The following is a 25,051-nucleotide window of genomic DNA, read 5'->3' as shown; positions in this document are numbered from 1 at the left end:
TGCCCAGCTAATGAAACTCATCCAATTCCCTATAAAGTTCGTGTATTAAACCAACTCTAAAAGCCTCCCATTTTAAATGCATGATGGGGTTTTAAATATCTTGATTTAATTTAGCTAGATTATGTTAATGTATGTGCCTTCCCTCTGAATTTGACATCACAGCTAAATTCAAGCAAAATGAAGACTTCAAGCTGTAGCTCCGTGCACTGAATGCCACTTGGGGAAGGTGGGGGGAAAGTAAAATCATCACTATTCATACGAAGTAGGGCTCGTGAGAAAATCTCACGCCGTAGAGAACCATATCAATTCTATTCCAAAGGTCACTATGTGGTATTTCGTGCTACAACAACACACCTTAGGGCAGGTAGGACAACAAGACAATCCTGGCATTTCTTCTCAAAGTACGGTCTCCCAAAAAACTCCCATGGCGTCGAAAAAGAGAGCATCGCACACACCTACCCAAGAAAACAGTCTGTATCGTTCATCCACTGGTTTATAAACTGCGCAGTGATAGGCTCTGGGTTATGGGGAAACCGGATGTTCTCCAAAGTGTGCAAAAGGAGCTCGGGGTTGTAGTAGAGGGCAGCAATGGCAACCTGGAGACACATGGTGCGGAGCTCGCTGGTTTTAACCCCTCGCGTTAAGCGCTCAAGTACAGCTTCTACAAACAGAGGGATGCACTAGGGGGAGAACAGAGATATGGGGAGAAATAAGTTGAAATATTTCAGATACTGCGCCTATTCAAAACACGATTCAGCCCTTGCCTTGCAGAAATCAGTTACAATTCTGTTTTCAAAGTACAGTCTTTTAAAAACGACTTTAAGGGATATATATGTTTTGTAATTCTGGATGGGATACTGGCTACAGAATTCTCTTTGCTACAAAATATCCAGCTGTTTTTCCCCTTTCTTTCTCTTTTTTCCCCCCTCTCCCTCTCTCTCCTTTTAAAGGCACTGTGATAATCGCAGTGGGATTTATTGCAGGAAATACCAGAAGCAACAGGAACTGTTGTGTAAGATTGTCAAAGGTCAGGAAGTGAAGCATCACTCTCCCTTTTGCTCCACCCCATGGTTAGGAAATTCTTTTTAAAAGGGAAAAAGAGGGGCACTAGGTACAACAAACCAAACTCTTCTGGTTATGCAACCTTGATTAACATCTTTTTTTAAATACAATTAATATTCATGTAATATAGGCCAAACCTAGCACTCCTCATTCAGCAATCTCATGTTCTTTATCCAGATGTCCTGGACAATATAATCCTGGCTATATATAGAACAGACTAGACTAGACTAGACTAGACTAAACTAGACTAGACTAGAATAGAATAGAATTTTGTTGGCCAAGTGTGATTGGACACACAAGGAATTTGTCTTGGTGCATATGCTCTCATATAATGTGGGTTCAGGTTAATAGCCACTATATCCCAAAACAACGGCAAGCCCTAGGCTCTGTTCTGAACTATCTCTACCTTACTCATGAACTTCTCATAGTAGCATTTGGGTTTCATTTTCAAAGCTTGAGCACCATCTGATGGGTGAACGCAGAAAATAAATCCCTCCTCATCAAATGAAGAGCAAGTGGTGTGGGTAGGAAGCCTCCAACTTCTGACAGCCTCAGTTCTTCCCCTAACAAGGTGACTAGTTTATTCCCTTATTTGTCCCACAAAGGGTCTCCTTCATACTTTCAACATCTTCTCAGTCTTGTTGATTAGCTAGAGCAGTAAGGCACTCTTTAATACAGGGGTCTCCAACGTTGCCAACTTTAAGTCTGGAGGACTTCAACTCCCAGAATTCCCCAGCCAGGTTTTCGGCCGAAGAGGTTGTAAAAAATGCTTTTAAAAGTTAAAAAAAAAAGTTGGCCACGCCCACCCAGTCACATTACCACCCACCACCAAGCCACGCCCACAGAACTGATAGTAACAAATTTTACTTTCATCACTGCTATAGAGACCCTGAAAGAGAATCCACTACGATCTTTGGTACAAGCATGGTAAAAAAAAGAGCCTATCAAATTCCCACCCTCTGTCGAGCCAAAGCCAAGCCATGTTTTGGGAGTTTTCAAGTGGTCCACACAGCTTCCACTTAGTGTAACTTTCAATGGTGCCATGAAACAGTTTCACTGTGTTTTGCCCTCTTGTTAATAAATATTGTCAAGAAGTGAAGCCTTCCACTTTGGAAATTCCTAGGGCCTTAGATGCTTTAAGATCAAATGGAACATTATTTTCACTCAGCTGAAAACTGCCTTTCATGCACCTGTGGAATTCTTCAGTAATCTTTCCCACAGTCTGCAGATCCCTGTACTGCAGTGATGTTTAAATCTTCTATTGTTATTGAACTATGACTGAGGAAAGGCACGCCAGAAAAAAATTAAACCAACCCCACTTCCCTGATGGCTCAAACAAGTGAGAAAGGAGGAATAAGGAACCTTTTCAAACCAAGCTGGATTCTATATATGAGACAATCCCAAAAGGGGGGAAAAATGTCTGTCTACAAAGCACAAGCTTCACCTCTCCTAAATTCTTTTTCTTAGATATACGGGTCTCCAAAATTCTGGCTGATGCTTACAATCCAGGCAAAGAAAAAAATATTCCAGTCAATAATTACCTGATCAATACCTCTTCCTTTGCACTGCAATATAATAATCTCTAAGAGCTTTGCTGCGTGGCACTCAGCGTCTTCCCCTGCATCACCAGTTAGGACCTGTCAAAATAATCAAAGATCATTTTAACCCGTGAGATTTGTTGGGGGAAAAAAAATAGACATTTTTTTTCCTTGGTGACAAAAAAAAATGGCTGCAACACAACATTTTAAAAAGTTGTTTCACTGAATTCGTGTAATATTTGACAACACTTTTTCTGAATAATTAACGAGACATTTGCATGAGTTTCCTGACACCTGAAATCACTAGATAGAAAAAATAAAATAGCACTCAAACACAGCAGTACCAATGATGTGACTGGTTTTGAAAACTAGGCAAGGTTATTTCTGATCAGGCAATTAAAAAACTCTTTCCATATTGTTTCAAGAAAACATGAAATCACGCTGAGTGAAGTTCAATTTCAAGGATTTTTTATGTTGTACTAAAATAAGACATACAGTCCAAGCATTCTTCCTTAATGTAAATATTTATATTTACAAGTAACAACACTACCCAGGCTAGCAATAGCAATAGCACTTAAGACTTATATACCGCTTTACAGCCATCTCTAAGCGGATTACAGAGTCAGCCTATTGCCCCCAACAGTTTGGGTCCTCACTTTACCCATCTCGGAAGGATGGAAGGCTGAGTCAACCTTGAGCCTGGTGGGATTTGAACTGCCAAATTACAGGCAGCTGGTAGTTAGAAGAAGTAATCTGCAGCACTGCACTCTAACCACTGCGCCACCGAAGCTCATCTAAACTAATTCTCACTGAAGCTAATTCTACTTCCAGTATATTATATATATGAAGAGAAATGTTGTCTAGTATATTTGAATGTGACAAATCACCAGAGACTTGTTTTGCCTTAATGTCAAATCAGGATTAAAACACTGAGAATTGGTGATTTTCCATAATGGATGTGCTTATTATATTCCAATGTTTTATTTATTTATACTACTTTTACTTATTCATCTTGAATATTGCCAAATCCACATAGATACACAGCAGTTTACAAAATAGTAAACATTAGCCATTAAAAAATGTCCACGGTAAATAATAAATGACTAATAACTAATCAAAATTGATTCTATTATAAACAATAAATAACTGATTTTTTTTCCAACTAGGACCAGCATTTTCCAAATCAGATCAGATTTCTTTATAAGAACTGTTTAAAAAGTAAAGATTCCACAGGAATCAATGAATGAAGTGAAGCAAGCAAAGCCATTTTTCATTCCGTTCTCAGGCCCGGTTTCTCAGATTTACAGAAGCTTAATAGAACAGAAGTCCATTTAACCCAAAACTCGAGTCAAAATCATCAATCCCCATACAGAGCAATCCACGTTGCACAGACTTCCATGAGCTACAAGCAGAATAAATATCGGGCAGAGCCTCTCGTGATTCAAATGTAACAAATCAAGGCAGAGACTTTTGCAGGAGGAAGATAACCCATATTTTTCTCAGCAGGAAGCAAGAGTGGGCATTCAAGAAGAGAACTCATATTAGTCAAAAGTGGGAGGGGGGAGAACCCACAGGGTTGTGAAAACAAAAATGACAAAAATATTCTTGCAAATGTACGATATGAATGCACTAAATGACAAAATGAAAGAAAATAAAGAGCTGGAAAGGGTTCCTTCAAGTGGAAGAGATTTCCCTACACTACAGTTTTCAGAAAAATTCCGTTTTAAAAAATACCCACTTCTAAATCGCTACATGAACATACTGTCAGCGGGAAACAAGGGCAGGTATGAGCTCTCAGTTATAAAAATTGGAAATTTAACTGGAGACAGTCTTTTATTTGTTTCTGTCAGTTCTGGCTTTTTACATAACTATAGTACACTTGTGTTCTATCATGAATACGTCTTAAATGTAAGTCTTCTTCCCCTAAACCAAACACCTTAATCAATAAGCTGCCTGTGCTACAGATTGGAGGTCTGAATAATGTAACATTAAACGTTAAAGTATTATGAAAGCAAAGCTAAGGGTGTCTATTTAATGGGCTTAGGGAATATTCAACCATACATATCATTCACGTTCTCACATTCATGGACAGCAGGTTGATCAAAGCATGAGCAATTTCGAAAACTTACCTTTTTACACATAGTATAAATTATCTCCAAATTTTTGGAATTTGACAATAAAATATCAGTATCAACAGTGACGTAGTTGTGCAATAGGGGCATCATATCTAGAAGGAGAGACAAGATCAGCCTGAGAATGAAATACATTAATTTACCCTACAGAATTATCCTTGCTTTGTTTTATAATCCCTCACTAAATTCGTTCATTGGTAAATTCTTTAAAATTCTGTATTTAGCACATACACCAAGTCATGACATGTTAACGTATTGTAAAAACATTTCCTGGATTTATTCAGGCCCTCCTAAGAATTTCAGGAAAGTGTACCAGACATGATCCCACATCATGCTCACAAAAGACTCCAGATAACCTTTGTACCGCAGCTAAGGCTCAAAATCCCAATACAAACTTCCCACTCTCCTCATTACAATGTATCAAATGATATAAAGCAAATAAAGGCAAAAGGAAAAATGAACGTAGCTAATACAGATTGTATTATTTATTCTGAGCTAAACTTTCATTTTTATTGAAATGAAATCATTTTATCAGTGTGGAGCTGTTGCTAGAAAACTTCTTTTAAGAAAGGAACAACATTGGTTCAAGAGTGTGCATGGATAACGGGTGGGGGAGGAATATTCTAATCCTCCCAGTGGTGAAATCCAATTGTTTTTTCTACTGGTTCTGTGGGCGTGGCTTGGTGGGCATGGTAGGGGAAGGATACTGCAAAATCTCCATTCCTACCCCACTCCTGGAGGAAGGATACTGCAAAAACCCCATTCCCACCCCACTCCTGGGGGAAGGATATTGCAAAATCTCCATTCCCACCCCACTCTGGGACCTGCCAGAGGTGGTATTTACCGGTTCTACGAACTACTCAAAATTTCCGCTACCGGTTCTCCTGAACCTGTCAGAACCTAATGGATTTCACCCCTGTATCCTCCCCCTCTCCCATGGGAAATTTAGCAAGAGGATCTGAAATGAATCTCTTCACCCAGGGAGTTCTATTTGCATGCTAGGGCAGCAGGCACATAAAGCCACCATTACCAGGACATGCCTGGCCCCCCTTTTCCTCCCTTTTAAACAAAGAAATCTTCAGCAGGAACAAGAAAACAGCCAGGCCTTCTTGAAACCCAATTTTCTGATGCAAGCAATAAAATGGGACTGGGTACAGGTAGTCCTTAAATTAGAATTACGGTCGTAAGTTGTGATGGTGGTTAATGACCACCGTAGTTGTTGAATGAGTACAATGGGTCATTAAAATTAATTCATTTTATCCAAGACCTCTTTTTGCAGGAAAGCAGAAGTAAATGCTGGAAACAGGCAAAAAGTACACTCGTGACTGCCAGGCACCCAAAATGTAATTGTGTGACTATGATATATGTGTGCCCAAACCTGTGCGGCTGTAGAACTCCAGAACTAGGTTGTAGGTACCATTTTGGGGTCCATTGTAACTATGAACAATCACTAAGCCACTGGTTGTTAAGCAACCAGTCATTCAGTGAGGACAACCGGCACAAAATTTGGCGTCCGAAGGATCTTTGCTTTCTCCCTTGCTGTTTGTGTTCTAAGGTTCCTTGTCTTGTAAATAACATAAAGCAAAATGGGATAACTCTTAAAAGTCAGATGATTCATTGAATACGCTTTGAATAGCTCAGCAGGCAAAACCTGAATACGTTCTTGATCTTCCCCACAGTCAGCAAAATCTGACCCAATACACAAATTTGTTCAACTTCGGCATTTTAAAGGCCACACAACTCTACCTTGGATATTTAAGCAAATCTAATCCTGAATTTATAGCACTGGGGAAACAAATCAATGTGCTTCCACTAAGACAAAGTGACAACTGAAACACTCCATCACAACTTCCCAAACCACTGCTATTTATTCCTGCTATTGATCGGTGCTCTTTTCGAGCAAATGGCAAAGCTCATTACCTGCGAAGTACTCGAAGCAATCCTGTTGAAACACTTCATACAAGACACCCAGGAGGTGCCACATTTGGGGTGAAATAAGATGGCATGTCAAGCTGTATGCCAGAGAGAGAATTTCTTCGTAGAACTCTGAAAGGGAAAGGGGGAAGCAAGCAAACAGGCATAAGAGATATAGAAAACATGCCTGCAAATGCCACCCAGCCTATAAAAAGCTACTTTAAGTGAATTAGAAAAGATCTTCATGACGTATTCTGACAACACATTTCCCAGGTCTGCTTGGAGGCTAGCACCACATTTATTGGCATTGCACAGTCTTAAGACTGGAATTAAAATATTGCATTTGCTAGATACCAATAAGGATACTTTAGTGGGACTAAACAAAATTCCCTATGACTACAAAATATGCTTCTAAATTTCCTTGAAAATGAAATAAATAATGCCTACAGGCTTAATTTCTGTTTACTAATGTGCCTAATATTATATGTATTTTTACTTCTAATTAAAGCATATCTCAAGATTTTCGGAAAGAAGACAGGAATGACTTAGACTGCAATAAGGAAAATTTTTGAGAGACAGCTAGTTCTGAGGTAAGTTTATTTAAACTTAAACTAGTTTTCCTTCCAACTGTTAGTACTTAAATCCTAAAATCCACTCTGGAGGACTGAATCTCCGCTGGAACAGATTAGGAGAACCTGCAAACATGGTGGGAGAAGTGACCATGAATGGACAATTCTGCCAGTCATGGATACTCATCATGAAATTCTATCCTCAGTGATATAACAGGGAAAAAATGGGAGAAACCAAGCAATATGTCCCCACTATTGTAGAAATACCCAAAGGCCATCCAGATTCTAGAGAAGAATTTTAAATATAAGCAGTCAACTTTAGAAATAGGCCATTGACAAAGGGTGATGTCGCTGCCCTCTAAACCTACTTCAATTATTATTCTCAACTTTTTCCCTACAGGAATTATATTTAATGATAGTCTTCCACAGATAAGATAACATCTTATCTAAAATCAATGAGCAGTGTTCCAATATTTGAGTGGCTGCCACAAAGAAGAAGGGGTCGACCTATTTTCCAAAGCACCAGAAGGCAAGACAAGACACAATGGATGGAAACAAATCAAGGAGAGAAGCAACCTAGAATTAAGGAGAAATGTCCTGACTTAGAACACTCAATCAATGGAATGATTTGCTTTCAGAAGTTGTGGGTGCTCCATCATTGGAGGTTTTTAAGAAGAGTCTGGACAGCCGTAACAGTATAGGGTTTCCTGCTCAAGCAGGGGGTTGGACAAGAAGACCTCCAAGGTGCCTTCCAACTCAGTTATTCCTTTCTGTTCTGAAGAAGATTGTAAGTCCAATGTAATCTGAACTGAAGTCCCATTTGTCAAGTTTCACATTCTTAGATTTGATTCTACTGTCCCTCCCCTTTTTCCAGCCAGAAATGAATTGGCTATAGAACATGTTGCACTCTAGTAACGAATAAACGATATAACTTCATGGTAACTTTGGCTTAAGTCTAATCTAAATGGGGGGGGGGGAATGGACAGGGAGCTGTATTGTTACAGCAGGGTAGAGAATAACTTAACTCTCTGCCACATTAAATAAGAAAGCAAATATTGTCCGGATGGCTTTTCAATGTACCTATTACATGCTTCTGCAAGACAAGACCAATGATTTGCAGGCAAATGCTCTCCAGTTGTTGAGTTATCTGAAGAAAAGAAAGAAGCCACTTAAGTAAAGTAAAGAAAAAAGACATTTTTCTCTTAAATAAGCTACTATTCTAACGCAAAGAGTTTTCCTAAAGTAAAGAGTCAAGCAAAAAGCCCTCCGTATTTAAAATATTTTACATTATTACTAGATGAAAATTGCATGCAAAAGTCTCACACATTTGTTAAGCCTATGGTGCCATCTCCTGGCCCACACTGTTTCCTTCATTTACTGAAAGAATTTCTGTATCGCATCTTAGTGCAAAACCTCTTGAATTCAGTTTTCAAATGGTTGAGAAGGTTCACCTCCTTGTGATCCTGCACGACAGTTAGGATCGTGTCAATTGTATGCAGGATCCCCATGGCCATAACAGTTTTATCCTCCATTTCTTCATACTCTTCACTCTGAAGAACTTTAACAAAAATCTCTGCCTAAAGAAATTAAATGCAGAAAAAAATGACATCATAATTCACAAAATCCTTGCGTCAACTTCAAATTTGCATTTTGAACTTTTTTGAACAATTAGGGATTTGCTTCCTCCCCCTAAATGAAACAACACTGACTTGTTTGTTACTTTTGCATAAATGTGGTGCTCTTGTAGTCCACTAGCACAGGGGTCTCCAACCTTGGCAACTTTATGCCTGGAGGACTTCAACTCCCAGAATTCCCCAGCCAGCAAAACGGAAAGAATTTCAGCCAAAGCTGGCTGGGAAATTCTGGGAGTTGAAGTCCGCCAGGCTTAAAGTTGCCAAGGTTGGAGACCCCTGAACTAAGGGATTCATGTAAGAGAGAGATTTAGGATGTATGGAATTAAACTGTCTGAAAAACAAGTCTGTGGCTAAAGAGTCAAAGGACGAAAAGAGGAGACTCCAGGTGAGGTATTAGAAAAATTTCAGACTTTTTTTTAACCCTTTTCAAAATTAGTACAGAAAATATTATCCTTTGAAAAGGATATTCCAAAAGGCAGTGCCGATTACAATGCATTTTCAGTATTCCGAAAATATTCCTGAACTGATTAGCTGGCCCCTCTTAAATGATGTTCAAACTGCAAAAGGTTTATCTGCCTGTGTAGAATCTAACTGCTACCTTTCAATCTGTAGTGGTGTGTGGGAATGACCTTGGGAAAGGGAGGGAAGGAAAGAGATAGGAAATGATCAGATAAGGTGGGAGAGTCCGCAGCTGCAGAAGGGGCAGAAAAGGAAACTCATAAATTCTCCCTAAGGTATCAGGGTGTGAAGGAAACAGGAGATTTCTGCTTTCAGACGTGTAAGATTGTGTTAATGTAGCCTTGCAATAAAGTAGAATTAGCTCATCGGTTGTTTGGACTACCTGGGAAGGCTGACACTGTCAAGCCAGAGTACAGATAAAATATTGTCTGGAACTTACTTGAAGAAGCCTCACTTCACTCTTATTCTCAAGTCTTCAGGGACAGGGGGCAGGTTTAATGTGTTTGGTTTTTCCACTACAAATGAATGACGTTATTTTTCTCCCAACGGGAAAATTAAGTCTAGACTAGGGGTCTGCAAACTTGGGTCTTTTAAGACTTGTGGACTTCAACTCCCAGAGTTCCTCAGCCAGCTTTGAAGTTGAAAGTCCACAAGTCTTGGAGTTGAAGTCCACAAGTCTTAAAAGAGCCAAGTTTGCAGACCCCTGGTCTAGACTAATCTTCAGTAATCTAAAGCAGTGGTGGTGTTCAGCCGGTTCTATCCAGTTCAGGCGAACCAGTAGCAGCGGCTGCGGGACGCTCCGCCCACTCGCCCGGATGTCATCACATCCCCTTTTTGACGCTCTGCACATGTGCAGAAGACCCGGTGCATGCTGGAGGTGGCGCATGCGCTCGCATTTGCGAACCGGTAGCAAAGGTAAATGAATACCACCCCTGATCAAAAGTGATAATGGGATCATTTCAGGATGGCTGGTACACCCCCCCTTTGTAAAAACTAAGCTTGTAGAAAGGGACTAAAACACATTTTCTCAGTAGCCTTCATCCAAAAAAAAATCCCTACCCTCACTTACTAGATGCTGCGTCATTTCCACAGCAATTGTGGCTACTTCTTGGCTGTATTCACAAATCAGCTTCTGAATTACATTGGTAAGATCATCGTTCTGAGTCTCTCGAACTACAAGCAGCAGCTCCTGCATGACAGGCCTGATGTAGGGCTTAATGTATTCCTTTGCTAAAAAGAAACCCAAACATACATTTAAACATAACACGGGGGTGGGGGGTGGGGAGGGGATTAAAAAAGATACAGGAAATTCTGGACTCACGGCCACAATTGAGCCCCAACATTCCTGTTGTTAACCGAGACATTTGTTAAGCGAGCTTTGCCCCATTTTACAACTTTTCTTGGCACAGTTATTAAGTGAGTCACTGCAGCCGTTAAGTTAATAACACAGTTGTTAAATGAATCTGGTCATTAACGGTCATAAATCACTTTTTTTCCCACTGCCGTTGCAACTTTGAACGGTCACTAAATGAATTGTTGTAAGTCGGGGACTAAAATGGATTACAAGACAAATATCTGCTTGTTGGAATGAGCTCTTAATCGCACTTGGTATCTTTCTTTTGCCTCTGGTAACGATGTTCTGTATTTCTACCTGTCTACCTGCTTCTTTTTCATACAAGAATTGCATTAACAGGGAATGCCTGATTTGGAATCTTTAAAAAATCATCCTATAAGAAAGAGATGCAAATCCATTCCATACTGTTGACCAAAACCCCTAAATTCATAAATTTATAGTTACCAGGAAGACTTACTCTGATATAAATGCAAGTATTATTTTTAAAACATTTTGAAACTAATATCTTTGTATGTAGCAATCCCTGTCTCCAACCATATCTAAATACCCAGTTAGATAAAAACGGAGACAAAAGGTAGAGTAAAAATAAAAGGCAAAATAGTTTAATATTAATTTTTAAGTATATTGGCGAAAAAAGAAGAAACAGGATAATCCATAAACTAAGAAAGGTAGCGATAAGAAGAGGGGATGGATGGATGGATGGATGGATGGATGGAAGGAAGGAAGGAAGGAAGGAAGGAAGGAAGGAAGGAAGGAAGGAAGGAAGGGGCAAATAAACAGAGATAAACAACAGAACATTAAAAGTGAGATTCTTTGCATACGATGATGGTTAGGAAAAGAAACAAAAAAGATGGGACACAAAAAAAGTCCATGAAGAGGAACTACAGCAACCAAGGAAAGTGAAAATCAAACCTTGCTCCTGATGGCTTATCAAGGACTGAAGTGCAATGGCAGCTTCCATTTTGACAGGCATTTCTTTGTCTTCAATCAAGCTCTTTTTTATTAGTTCAACGGCATTCTTTAGATTGAGCTCATTGTGAAATTTTAAGGTGCTGAATGAATGAAGGGTCCAACAGGACTGTGGCACAAGAAAAAACTAAAATCAGACGCTATTCAAGATCAGATACTCTTATAGAGAAATCATTTGCATGTTAACAGTTCTGAGTTCATTCTATTTTACCGTTTTCAAGGCAGTCCTCTCCACAACACAATTGTTCACCCACCCCAAAAGAATTCATAATAAAGCAGCACTGAAACTAGATACTGAGATTCAAAGAAATCTTTCTTGGTGCTCAAGGCTTTTCTATACAGAATATTATCCTTCACCTTCTATATGTAATTTAGAGCAGAGGTCTCCAACCTTGGCAACTTTAAGACTTGTGGACTTCAATTCCCAGAATTCTTTGCTGGCTGAGGAATTCTGGGAGTTAAAGTCCACAAGTCTTAAAGTTGCCAAGGTTGGAGACCCTTGATTTAGAGGAAACATGGGAGACTGATAGAAATGGAGGACTGGAGGACTTATGTTTTTCTAGGTAACAACAAATAAAATAACTGTAACAGCATAAAATAAGATGATATATGAAACAGCAACCAAGATGCCATCTCGTGTGGGATTCTGGGAATCAGCCTATTAAAATGTATAAATATAAAATAATCTTTATCCCAATCTTACAAAAGCTTACACAGAGTTCTGCTTCTCAATAATTATGTTAAAGGGAATAGTAATTTCTGTCCCAATACAGCACTTAACAATAGCACTTAGACTTATATACTGCTTCGTAGTGCTTTTACAGCCCTCTCTAAGCAGTTTACAGAGTCAGCATTTTGCCCCCAACAATCTGGGTCCTCATTTTACCCACCTCAAGGATGGAAGGCTGAGTCCACCTTGATATGCCGGCCTTCCAATCAAGCTTTACAGCTTTAGCATGAGAATGAGTAAGGTGAATGTGTATTCTGCTAAACACACTATTAGCTCTCTTTACAAATACCTATTTATCTCCAGGCACAAGCAGGTAACCCCCAAACCATCATGGAAAAAGGCATATGTTCTATTCACTTACTCTTGCTCTTAAATATCCAAGATTTGACATGAATAACGGAAAGACATGATTCTGCAGCATCAATTCCATCTGATCCTTGAACATGCTTTTCTAATGGGGTAATAATTAACAGAAAAAGAAGCGCCTTTGTCCCCATTTTTACATATAATAATTCTCATGTAATTCTTAAACAGTTACACCAGCTTCAAATTAATTTTTAGAAAACATCCTGATATCAGCAAAAGAAAAAAGGTAGATGCCAAAACGTAAAATTGAAACTACTCAAATAAAAGGACACAGCATATCACACTACTTGGGTTGTCTAACAAAATGCAGTGACAATGTTTGTTACTGCTATCAGCCCAGCTATGTGAGCCTGAACAGGAGTATTCTAATTGATTGACTAACCATAGCACTTAAGATTTATATACCACTTCACACTGCTTTTACAGCCCTCTCTAAGTGGTTTACAGAGTCAGCCTATTGCCCCCAACAATCAAGGTCCTCATTTTACCCACCTCGGAAGGATGGAAGGCTGTGTCAACCTTGAGCCTGGTGAAATTCGAACTGCCAAATTCCAGGCTTCTGGCAGTCAGCAGAATTAGCTTGCAGTACTGCATTCTAACCACTGCGCCACCGCGGCTCTTAAACAGAATAGATGAACAGCAGCCTACATGGAATGAGTACTTGTAAAGGATGTGGCTTTGCCATGATCAATTATTAAGAATTCTACAAGGGTATGCAATCACAGCATAACCCAAAGCTGAATTCCTAATATGAGAATTAGCTTGAGGAGATTTCCAATGTTGCATGGCTTCGGCATGCAGATTATGAACTAAATATAGAAGAAGCACTTTAAAATGTCAAGGTGCAGACATGGACATTCACTACCAGCACTGATTCCTCTGGCAAGAGGTTGGGGTATACAGAAATGAATTCAATCTTGTAGCAGGGAGCAGAATGCATTGTTCAACCAGTGGACAAATTCAACACTAGCCTCTTTATAGCTTTATAGCCTCTGCAATTTTTACAGAGGCTATAAAGCATCACTAAAGCCTTATTATTATTATTTTGTTAAGTCCTGGCTCAGTTCTTGCCCAGCCTGACAGCTACAGAATCACTTCTGAAAACTTTTTAATCCAGGACACATTTATGCAGCTGGGCTCTTTCATAAGGCTTTTTTTGAAGCATCACAAATCCCGGGTGTCAAATCTCTAGAGATAAGACCATTTCACATAACCTCATGGTTTTACCTTCAGCAAAATATCTGCTAGTGATCCAATTACATGCAATGCCCCGTCTTTCTTTCTAGGGTCAATGTTGGGCTCAGTGAGAATCTGATAACAAAATGCCATCATTTTTGGTAACACCTAAACAAACAGCACATACACAAAAAAAGTAAAGAAATGAAACCTCAAGCAAATTCATTAGGAAAGTCATTAACATTAAGATCAGTTTTAAACTACCATAGATTATTGTTTCAGTAAAATACATTGAAATATATACAGTGGGCTAAAAAAGTATTTAGTCAGCCACCAGTTGTGCAAGTTCTCCCACTGAAAAAGATGAGAGGGGCCTGTAATTGTTATCATAGGTATACCTCAACTAGGAGAGACAACATGAGAAAACACATCCAGAAAATCACATTGTCTGATTTGTAACGAATTTATTTGCAAATTATGGTGGAAAATAAGTATTTGGTCAATATCAAAAGTTCATCTCAATACTTTGTTATATATCCTTTGTGGGCAATTACAGTTTTCTGTACGTCTTCACAAGGTTTTCACACACTGTTGCTGGTATGTTGGCCCATTCCTCCATGCAGATCTCCTCTAGAGCAGTGATGTTTTGGGGCTGTCGCTGGGCAACACGGACTTTCAACTCCCTCCAAAGGTTTTCTATGGGGTTGAGATCTGGTGACTGGCTAGGCCACTCCAGGACCTTGAAATGCTTCTTATGGAGCCACTCCTTCGTTGCCCAGGCGGTGTGTTTAGGATCATTGTCATGCTGAAAGACCCAGCCAGGTTTCATCTTCAATGTCCTTGCTGATGGAAGGAGGTTTGCACTCAAAATCTCACGATACATGGCCCCATTCATTCTTTCCTTTACACGGATCAGTCGTCCTGGTCCCTTTGCAGAGAAACAGCCCCACAGCATGATGTTGCCACCCCCATGCTTCACAGTAGGTATGGTGTTCTTTGGATGCAACTCAGCATTCTCTCTCCTCCAAACACGACAAGTTGAGTTTCTACCAAACAGTTCTACTTTGGTTTCATCTGACCATATGACATTCTCCCAATCCTCTTCTGCATCATCCAAATGCTCTCTAGCAAACTTCAGACGGGCCCAGACTTGTACTGGCTTAAGCAGAGGGACATGTCTGGCACTGCAGGATCTGAGTCCCTGGCGGTGTAGTGTGTTACTGATGGTAGCCTTTGTTACGTTGGTCCCAGCTCTCTGCAGGTCATTCACTAGGTCCCCCCGTGTGGTTCTGGGATATTTGCTGACCGTTCTTGTGATCATTTTGACCCCACGGGGTGAGATCTTGCATGGAGCCCCAGATCGAGGGAGATTATGAGTGGTCTTGTATGTCTTCCATTTTCTAATTATTCCTCTCACAGTTGATTTCTTCACACCAAGCTGCTTGCCTGTTGCAGATTCAGTCTCCCCACCCTGGTGCAGGTCTACAATTTTGTTTCTGGTGTCCTTCGACAGCTCTTTGGTCTTCACCATAGTGGAGTTTGGAGTGTGACTGTTTGAGGTTGTGGACAGGTGTTTTTTATACTGATAACAAGTTCAAACAGGTACCATTAATACAGGTAATGAGTGGAGAACAGAGGAGCCTCTTAAAGTAAGTTACAGGTCTGTGAGAGCCAGAAATCTTGCTTATTTGTTGGTGACCAAATACTTATTTTCCACCATAATTTGCAAATAAATTCGTTACAAATCAGACAATGTGATTTTCTGGATGTGTTTTCTCATGTTGTCTCTCCTAGTTGAGGTATACCTATGATGACAATTACAGGCCTCTCTCATCTTTTTCAGTGGGAGAACTTGCACAACTGGTGGCTGACTAAATACTTTTTTACCCCACTGTATATATATATATTTAATTTAGAGTCTGAAATTGTGAAAGCCAGGTACTTTTTCCAGAATAAAAAATTATAAATTCTAGAATTGCCTTGGGGTCAAATAAACTGACAGTTGTCTTAGATGTGTTTTTTATATTTAAACAAAACAGTCAACAGTCAAAATTGATAGCAGAGTCCAAGGGAAATCTTTTAACATCTCAATATTGGAGTGGAGAAGAAACTCCACTGTCTTCTGTGGGTGTACAAAATACTCCATTTTCCCAGTTATACTATCTTAATTAATTAAAAGAAGCAGCAACTAATAAAGCTGTCCTTGGATGTCAAAAAGACGTGCTGGATCTGATGGCAATTGAAATGTGAGCTTGCACTCTGCTATCAATACAAAAATAAAAAATCCTAGAAGATCTTAAGCCAATGCTATTCCTTACCTTAAAATAATTTAGTTACATACAAAGGTAGCATTCTAATTGTAGGAATGGTACAAGCTATATACTCAAGCTCGGAGGTCCTAAAGATAAATATATATTTAATACTTTTTTTTTACAACTGGAAGGAAATGAATATAAATGCCACAACTGATGTTAAAGAACAGACAGATAAATACTATTTGACCATTTAAAAAGCCATCATATTTTGACAAAATTATGAGACGTACCTCTTTTCGTTTTTTTGCCGCAGTGTACAAAAGAATCTGGGCTGCTGTTGCAGGGGATGCATAATCCGCAAACACATCTTGAAAAATTTGAAAAAGGATGTTACTACACAACTGCTGACAATTTAACAAATCATTATAAATGTGACAAAACATGGACAAGCTAGTAATTGGTTTTTCTGGATGTTCTTTTTTTGCTTTAGTAATTAAGAAAAGAAAGTAAAGTGGAAAAAAAGAAAAATCAACAAAAGAAATATAAAGAACAAAAAAACAGAAAATCAAAAGAGTTTTAAAAGGCCAAGAATCTCCATTACATTTTTAGACCTCTCATGGAACAAACACTGATCAGTTTTCCCCCAGCTTCAATAAACAGCCAATTCATAAATAGAAACATATATTTAGCAATAGTATAATATGGTAAATCTGGAGTCGGTCTTTCCATCATTGAAAAATAAGACTTTCTTCTACCCCCACACTCGATAAATCAATTAATTCTTAGTATAGTAATGAACACCTACATTTTCATATTCAATATTGGAATGAGAAAATAGGCATATGCAAACAGTGTGTTATTAATAGAAAATAGTTCTTAAACTCTTGTTCAAGAAATCTGATTCTAAATAAGATATGTTGGAATCAATTAACCACAATAAAGTTTGATTCTCTTCAAGCTTTTAGTAGATTACCTTGACCTTCATAAAAGAAGTCTAAATCCTGACCAGCATTGGCTGCACTGCCAAAGCAATTTTTCTACACATCAACCAAATACTTTCATATTTCATTTTTCATCACCTGTCCATGCCATAACCTTCAACTGAAACAAACATGTTTATCATTATAATATAGTAATCATTATTGGGGATGAACTGCTCACAACCAATGTCTTATCTTTTTATTATCTTTGCTTCTGTCAACTTCCATTCCCACTTTTTATACCCTTTTCTCTACAATCATAGTTCACAAGGGTAATGGAAAACAGGAGCTTAGGAGTGGGGTGGGGTGGACTGCATAAGCAATCAGATATATAGGCACTCTGCAGTACAGAATATGCCCTCTGGTTTTGTGCAAATAACCCCCCCCCCAAGTGTTGGCTGACCTAAATGCAGAGCAATGTGTATCATCACCAGGGATTTTCCAGGAGCAGATACCAGTGACAACTGACAAATAAAAATTACCAAATTTAATGCGGATGTATTCATATGGGTCCTCCTGCCAGAGTTCTTCATCCTCATCTTTATAACACATCAGAGAAAAGATGACTTCTTCACACAAAGTCTAATAAGAAAAGCAAAGAGGAAGTCAAATGTAATATCTTTGCTATCCAACCTTTATTTTTGATCTATTCTATTTTCTCCATAGCGAGAACTCTATGCGGTGGGTTGAGCAAAGAGACAGTCAGCGGCCCAAAGTCACCTAGACAGCTTCCATGCTTAAGGGAGGATAATCATGACCTCCTGATTTCTAGCCCAGTATCTTAGCCACTACAACAAACTGATGCTCATTTACTGTATCTTAATAATAGTTAATAATCATATAGTTGGCCATTCTAAAAAACCCTTCTTCATAAAGCCGCACTATACGATATATCCTGTGGAGATCCTCTTAAAGCCAGGAATATATTCCCCGGTTCAGAGTTGCTTTCCTTAAGCATTATCCACATTTTGTTTGTATTCCAGCTTTACTCATTTTACAAATATTCAAGGCAGTGACCTATCCAACATACTTTTTACCTCTTTTTTTTCTCACAACAATCCTATGAGATGGGTTGGGCTGAAAGAGAGTGACTAGCCCAAAGTCACCCAGCTGGCTTTCATGGCTAAGATGGATCTCTTCTGCTTTTTTAGTCTGGTGCCTTAACCACTAGACCAGGGGTTCCCAACCATGGGTGCTTGCACCCCTTGGGGGTGCGAAAACTTGGGTTTAGAAGTTTCAAAATTATAGTGTATATGCATAATTATATGCATATAATTATTTCCTTTTGTAAGGGGTGCAAGGTATAGAAAAGGTTGGGAACCCTGCACTAGACCAAACTGATGGGCTCAAGGTTGACTCAGTGTTCCATCCTTCCGAGGTCAGTAAAATGAGAACCCAGATTGTTGGGGACAATAAGCTGATTCTATAAAAAGCTTAGAGAAGGGCTGCAAAGCACCATGAAGTTGTATATAAGTCTAAGTGCTACTGCTAGTGCTAAACTCTCGCATCAATTATTTTGTCTCCAGCCGAGATATAATTAAAGGCTACTTGTTCACTCAGATTGATCATGATTACATTTGTTCATTTCCAAAAGAGTTAGACCCAAACCAAAGATCTGACAGGTGAGCTGCATCAAACTCTTTGTGTCTTACTTATGGGAAACAAAGTGCATCTTATGCAGCCTTCAATTTTGCCCAGGTACATGATAAGGTCCTTGAGGGAGAAAAAAAACTATATTGAAGGAGATACAATAGAATCCTTTATCCGCCAGAAAGAAATCTAAGGATTATCATTCTTGTTGGGAGAACTCTTAACAGAGAGGAAGAAGAAAAAAGCTAATTTGAGACATATCAATTTCCACTGCTAATAAAAAAAATAGAATAGTAATCTCATTATTCACAATAAGCCCAAAAAGACCTTTTATGCTTTAAATATTATATTGCAAATGTGTAATTCATCATTTATTCTCATTTTGCAGTTATGAATTGAGACTTAAAGAGAATCACCGGCAATGTTTACCAAGTCAAATGTAACACTTCCCTCAAAATATTTCTAAAATTATATATGCAGAGAAATATCATCTGTAAAGGATTTTAGGAAAGAGACAAAATGAAAAATGAAAATACTAAGGTCATGCAGCACTCTGGAGCTGCACAAAACCTACTGTGGAGCCTCTCTCTGCACCTCCTTAAAGCAACTGCTTCTTTTCCTGCGATTGTAAGCCCACCATACGCTCCAACTCCAGTTGATAAAATCTCAGGAATTAGTACTTTAGGACTTCAGATGAATCTTTGCACTGGATGGGGGCGTTTTAATGCTGGGGAGATGACGGTAATTGTTACATCCCACTCCATCTTTCCTTCTACAATAGATCCTTCATACAAGGATGTGCTATTCTCTACCCATTTAGAAACGGATTTGGAATGCTACAGCCAAGTTGACTACCCGCCTTGGCACATTGTGACTCAAACGGCAATAATAGTTCTAGCACAATTTGTACTATTTGTGGGAATTTGCACTGCAGTGAATCATATCACACCTTTTACATAATGACGTGGGGGGATAAATGGCAAAAGAAAAGATTCACTAGGTAACAGCCTTACATTTGATGCAATATCCTGTCGGTTAAACATGACTATTTCTGGAAATTGACCTAACAGGCATGGTGTAAGATAGAAATACAGGCAAATGAAACAACTGTGTAATTAACTGGTTATCCGAGCAGCTGTGATGCCATGGTTAGAATGCAGCATTGCAGGCTAACTCTGCCTACTGCCAAGAGTTCGATCCTGACCAGCTCAAGGTTGATTCAGCCTTCCATCCTTTTGAGGTCGGTAAAATGAGGACCCAGATTGTTGGGGGAAATATGCTATCTTTGTTCTTGTGGCTGTGTTGCCCTTACAGTTATAACTCGCTCAATTGTTACCTCAATTTCAAAATTACCATAAAATTTCTAACTCATGTTTTTAGAGTTTATCCACAGGCACAAATTGCTACTCTTACACTGACCTGCATATGGGGTTTCATCTGCTTCCAGGTTATACAGTGATGGACTCCCTGGTTCAGATAGTTTAATGTTTGTTGAAGGACACGTGGAGCTACATAGTCTTTCTGCCTGTATTGATCCAAGATTTTTAGGAGTACCTAAAAGGAAGTTGAAGGCATTGTGACATAATTATATACAATCAGAACTCAACACTGAGCCATCACGTTTGAAGTACTGAAAAAAAAATCTGCATAATCATTTTAAGCAAAGGAGAAAAGCTAATATATTTCTCACATCCTTGATGTTTTAATTTTAGCTAACAGATTGATATGATGGAGAAAGATCTAACTTAAAAAAGTAAAGCTGGCAATCACATTTCCATAGAAAATGTACCTTGGATTTTCCTAGACTCCTAAGGACGGTACTGATCCATTAACAATTTTCTGAATGAAAATGATGAAAATGAAATCCCTTAAAGAAGATTCCTGTAATAATTCATTAGGATCATCAGCTGGAAACTGCGGGCCAAATCAGTTGACTTCCAAACAGTCAACTAACTGATATCTCAGAGATGAGAGCTACAAAAGAGCTTCCAGCAATAAAACTTAAAGTGAAGCATCAGTAAAATTAGGGGCTTTTAATGGGTTGTAAATACTAAAATTTAGGTTGTTTTGACTAAGAGAACACAAGCCACCTCATTATCCATAACAACTTATAAACAGTTTTACAGGATATGATCAATCATCTTCCATACCCTCTTATCCAAGGCTTATCCAAGTGGTGTAATCATTACTCTTTTACCTCACAATGTCTTCAGTGTATGCTACAAAAGAGCAAGTTAAAATGCTCACTACCATATTGCCATGTTATTTCACTAAATAAGACAAGCATTTACCTGCTGGATTCCCGCAGCATAGGTTTTCAAGAAGAATTCAGAAAATTCAAAATATTCTTTTGTTACATTTCCAGGACTACCATATCTTTAAAAATGTAAAAGCAAAAAAACATAATGTATTACTTTATACGAAGATACTAAAGTATACCTCATTATCATAAACTTCCCATTAATTCTCACTCATGCAATTAAAGGCAATCTTTATGGCAAAAGGAACGCACAAATTCCATTAAATTGCCACATTTTTCTAGCAGATAGAACAATTTTTTTGAAGATTTGCTGATACTTCAACTTTTTAAAAAAACATTTACGATTTGGAAACAGTATAAACATGCCAAAACAGGATTTAGTAATGTCATTCTTTGTTATTAGCATAATAACCTTTCAAAAAGACGAGCAACAATCCGAAAAGCCCACTTCTTACATTTCCACCACACCAATTCTGGCCGATCATCTTCATCAACCTGCAGAGTTTCCTAACCAAAAGAAAGAACCATCAGCCATCAATGCAGTTAACATTAATGGAACATGATAATTAGAATCTACAGCCTTCATAGCCTCGAGAGACAATTTAGCAATAGCAATAGCATTTAGATACCTGAGTGGTGCGGTGGCCTAGAGGTGGTGCTCTCGCCTCACAAACAGGAGGCTATGGGTTCGATCCTAGGTAGAGGCAGATATTTCTCTCTGGGCACACTGAGAATATATCTGCTGAATAAAATTCTGTATTGGCAACAGGAAGGGCATCCGGCCAGTAAACACTCAGCTCCATTCAGTTGCCAGACTCCATCCCGCAAGGGACTATGGGGTTATTAAAAGGAGATGATGATGAACAGCAATTACATACCGCTTCATAGTGCTTAACAGCACTCTTTAAGCAGTTTACAAAGTCAGCATTTTGCCCCCAACAATATGGGTTCTTATTTTACCGACCTCAGAAGGGGCGGAAGGCTGAGTCAACCTTGAGAGGGTCAGGATCGAACTCCTGGCAATGGAATGCAGAGTTGGCCTACAATACTGCAAACTAACCACTGCACCATCACAGCTCCTAGAAAGAAGCTTAGAAAGAGACCTTCAAATTGTTGTGCTGACAATGGCCTATTGTTAACAGGATCTTATTTTCGCATGTTCTCAAGGAGGCATGCCATTCATATAAAGTGATCCACAGGTTTTAAACTCTGTTTGTCAGGGGTGAGTAGCAAGAACTTTCTCCAGAGTTGCAGGAAGCCATCCTGTGCTACAGTGATATTTCCGAAAGCATGGAGTCAAAATGGCTTGGTTTTTCAGCGTTTAGAGTAGGATTGCTAGACCAGCTTCTCACATACCCACTCTCAATACTCCAAACCTATCCCAAAAGTAGGCCAAAGCAAGATGACAATTAGCCATTTTGTTGCCGTATTTCAGCAGCACAATCTGGCAATGGAGTTGTAACAGGCTTATGGGTTGCCCTATATTCAACTAATAAAATCTCATATAGGTAATGTAGCAATTATATTCCCATCTACCACCAGCAGGAACCTGCTCCCAGCGTGGGAGCCAAAGAAAGCATGGTCAGAGAAAAGTAGACCTGCATGATCCAGGCACTGCAGTGTTTACTAACCTTAGTCAGAATCACAATTTTACATACCTAGATTTCCAACTGCTTTGCTTTTCGTACATGATAATTCTTGCTGAGCGAAAAGCAAGAGAGTATGAGCAATGGCTCCACTTCCTCCTTAACGCCTTCTTTTAAAGTACAAGAACACGGCAAAAGCAGAACAAGCAGAACAAGCCCTCCATATAGTTGGATAGAAATGTTCCTTAACCTAAACTTCCCTTTTTGCCAATGCGGTCAAAGGATATTAAAGCTGTCCAGTAATGTAAACCTTACAGGAGGCACACTTCTGTCAATGACAGTCCGGAAAATCTCCATCCACTGAGTCATCGTTTGGTTATTCACCAGCTGAAGTGGCAAAGCGTACTGAAGTTAAAAGAGGAGGAAAAAGAGAATATCAATATCATTGAATACGTAAACTATACAGTCCCTGACTGTATATTACAAAATATACAGACAATTTAGGCAATGTATTAACTGGAAGCTAGAGTACTCTTTTTTAAAAACCTCCAATGACCATAGACTACCGTATTTTTTTGGAGTATAAGACACTCTGGACTATAAGATGCACCTATGTTTTTTGGGGAGGAAAAGAAAAAAAAATCTGCCTTTGCCTCCCAGTATCCATCAGGTATTCATCTGGCCTATTCGCTGCAGCCTGTTTGCCGCCACTCATTCACCGCTGCAGCCCATTTTCTGCCACTGCGCCCATTCACTGCCACCCGTTCACCGTCACTGCCACACCCTGTTCAGCTCAGCCCATTCGCCGCTGCCGCAGCCCATTTACCACCACCCATTGGCCGACGCCGCAGCCCATTCAGCATGGCCTGTTCACCACCGTCACCCATTCTAGAACAGCTGATCGGTGCCACCCCAACCACCCTCCCCCCCCACCCCAATATTCGGTGTACAAGCTGCACCGAAATTTTCACCCACTTTTAAGGGGAGAAAAGTGTGTCTTATACTCTGAAAAATATGGTATTTCTTTGTTGTCTTTGAAACCTATATACTATGATAGCCAGCTAGTTAGCCATTGGAAGCAGCCAGTTATCATCTCAATTTTCTTCTGTGCTAAAAGACTTGGGATTTGCTTTTTGTTATGACAGTGAGCTAATAGTTACACGTAATCAGCAAAAAAAAAAAAAAAAAGACATGTCTTCTATTGTGGATTAAACCTCCCACCCCAGGATGTTCTTTTGCTCTTAGTTAATTACAGCAGGAGCTCCTCTCTTACAGTATACCACCAAATATAAGAGAAACACACCCAATATTGAGAAAGCATTTAAAATGCAAGTTTGAACAGTTCGTGTTTGCGAACTGAGGCAAGGATGAAAAAATGTACCTTCATCTAATAAATTATTGTTATGATTAGTTGCACCGTCAGCCAGATGTTTACACTGGATTATGGCATTTTTATCTACTACTGAGCCCTTTCTAAGGACCTGGAAGAGGCAGATTTTGCTGCCCCATTTTAAACAATAGAAAATGAAGTCGCAATAATCTCCACAAAGTAAAACTTCAGTCCAGAAATAAAACAACATTCAGGACTGGAAGCAGCACATGGACCTATTGGAATCATTTTGCGATAACGGTAGTCCTCAATTTACAACTGTCTGTTTAGTGACCATCTGAAGTTACAATGGCAGTGAAAAAAGATTTTTTGCACTTATGATCACTGAAACATCCCCATGGTCATGTGATCAAAATTCAGATGCTTGACAACTGATTTATTCTTATGATAGTTGCAGGGTGGGTGGGGTCACCTCATCCCCTTTTGTGACCTTCCAACAAGCAAAATCAGTGGGGAAGTCAGATTCATTTAGCAACCATGTTACTAAATTCAATCATTCGCTTTAACAAATGCGCAAGAAAGTTCATAAAATGGGGAGAAACTCACTTAAGAAATGTGCCGCTTAGCAACAGAAATGTTGGGCCATAAGCCAAGGACTACTTGTAATTTTGGTTACTATTTTATTATTTTTTTTAAGTTGTTGGCTGCTCCAAGTCATGTGTATGAGATGGCACAGTATATACATTTAACAAGTATTAATAACAAAACAAGTTTATCTGCTGGAAGCCCATGAAAAATTTCTACAACAATCGTATACAATCTGCCGTCTATGATTTGCACAAAACTTCAGCTTCATTAAAAACAGCAATATGGAATCTCTGTAACCTATTCCCATTCTGTTCCAAAGGAAGCCCTGAATGTATACTTGCATAGTTCTTACATATTTTCTTTGGTGCACAGATCAGGACTAAAAAAGTAGTAACCCCAAAACAGAAAGGAAGTTCTGCAGGTTATAGCAAGAAAATCTTTTCCTTAGACTCTGCTAGCAAATATCATTTAAGAGTGATATTTCCTTCCTTTCCGTCTGATGGAAAAAATTGTTTCAACTTCTACCCTCAAAACGATGCTATAGGGCACTGCACACCAG

The 25,051-nt window shown here is 39.1% G+C and overlaps 1 protein-coding gene and 1 long non-coding RNA gene across 6 annotated transcripts in view; one reads left to right on the top strand and one right to left on the bottom strand.

Annotated features, from left to right (window-relative positions):
* The window catches only part of LOC131202652 (uncharacterized), a 52,977-nt gene extending 44,744 nt beyond the window's left edge, over positions 1 to 8,233 (top strand). Inside the window, exons 3-4 of one of the 2 annotated variants that reach the window (XR_009156182.1) lie at positions 7,155 to 7,236; positions 7,616 to 8,233. This is a non-coding gene — a long non-coding RNA (uncharacterized LOC131202652). The remainder of the gene's footprint in view (positions 1 to 7,154; positions 7,237 to 7,615) is intronic. The other variant, XR_009156181.1, reaches the window with a different exon arrangement.
* The window catches only part of IPO8 (importin 8), a 56,886-nt gene that overhangs the window by 14,044 nt on the left and 17,791 nt on the right, over positions 1 to 25,051 (bottom strand). For 3 of the 4 annotated variants that reach the window (XM_058191779.1, XM_058191778.1, XM_058191780.1), the window contains 16 exons: positions 22,890 to 22,979; positions 21,401 to 21,495; positions 21,020 to 21,104; positions 20,148 to 20,282; positions 17,621 to 17,720; positions 16,449 to 16,525; positions 13,955 to 14,071; positions 12,723 to 12,812; positions 11,575 to 11,740; positions 10,378 to 10,538; positions 8,667 to 8,792; positions 8,296 to 8,362; positions 6,653 to 6,778; positions 4,730 to 4,827; positions 2,604 to 2,699; positions 460 to 680 (listed from right to left, as the gene is read on the bottom strand). In XM_058191779.1, the coding sequence (XP_058047762.1) occupies positions 460 to 680; positions 2,604 to 2,699; positions 4,730 to 4,827; positions 6,653 to 6,778; positions 8,296 to 8,362; positions 8,667 to 8,792; positions 10,378 to 10,538; positions 11,575 to 11,740; positions 12,723 to 12,812; positions 13,955 to 14,071; positions 16,449 to 16,525; positions 17,621 to 17,720; positions 20,148 to 20,282; positions 21,020 to 21,104; positions 21,401 to 21,495; positions 22,890 to 22,979 (1,850 nt within the window). The remainder of the gene's footprint in view (positions 1 to 459; positions 681 to 2,603; positions 2,700 to 4,729; positions 4,828 to 6,652; positions 6,779 to 8,295; positions 8,363 to 8,666; positions 8,793 to 10,377; positions 10,539 to 11,574; positions 11,741 to 12,722; positions 12,813 to 13,954; positions 14,072 to 16,448; positions 16,526 to 17,620; positions 17,721 to 20,147; positions 20,283 to 21,019; positions 21,105 to 21,400; positions 21,496 to 22,889; positions 22,980 to 25,051) is intronic. The other variant, XM_058191781.1, reaches the window with a different exon arrangement.

Source organism: Ahaetulla prasina, chromosome 7 (genome assembly GCF_028640845.1).
Source record: "Ahaetulla prasina isolate Xishuangbanna chromosome 7, ASM2864084v1, whole genome shotgun sequence".
In the NCBI taxonomy this organism is placed as follows: Eukaryota; Metazoa; Chordata; class Lepidosauria; order Squamata; family Colubridae; genus Ahaetulla; species Ahaetulla prasina.
The sequence above is the reverse complement of the archived record's forward strand: the minus strand, read 5'-3'. Positions and strand labels throughout refer to the sequence as shown.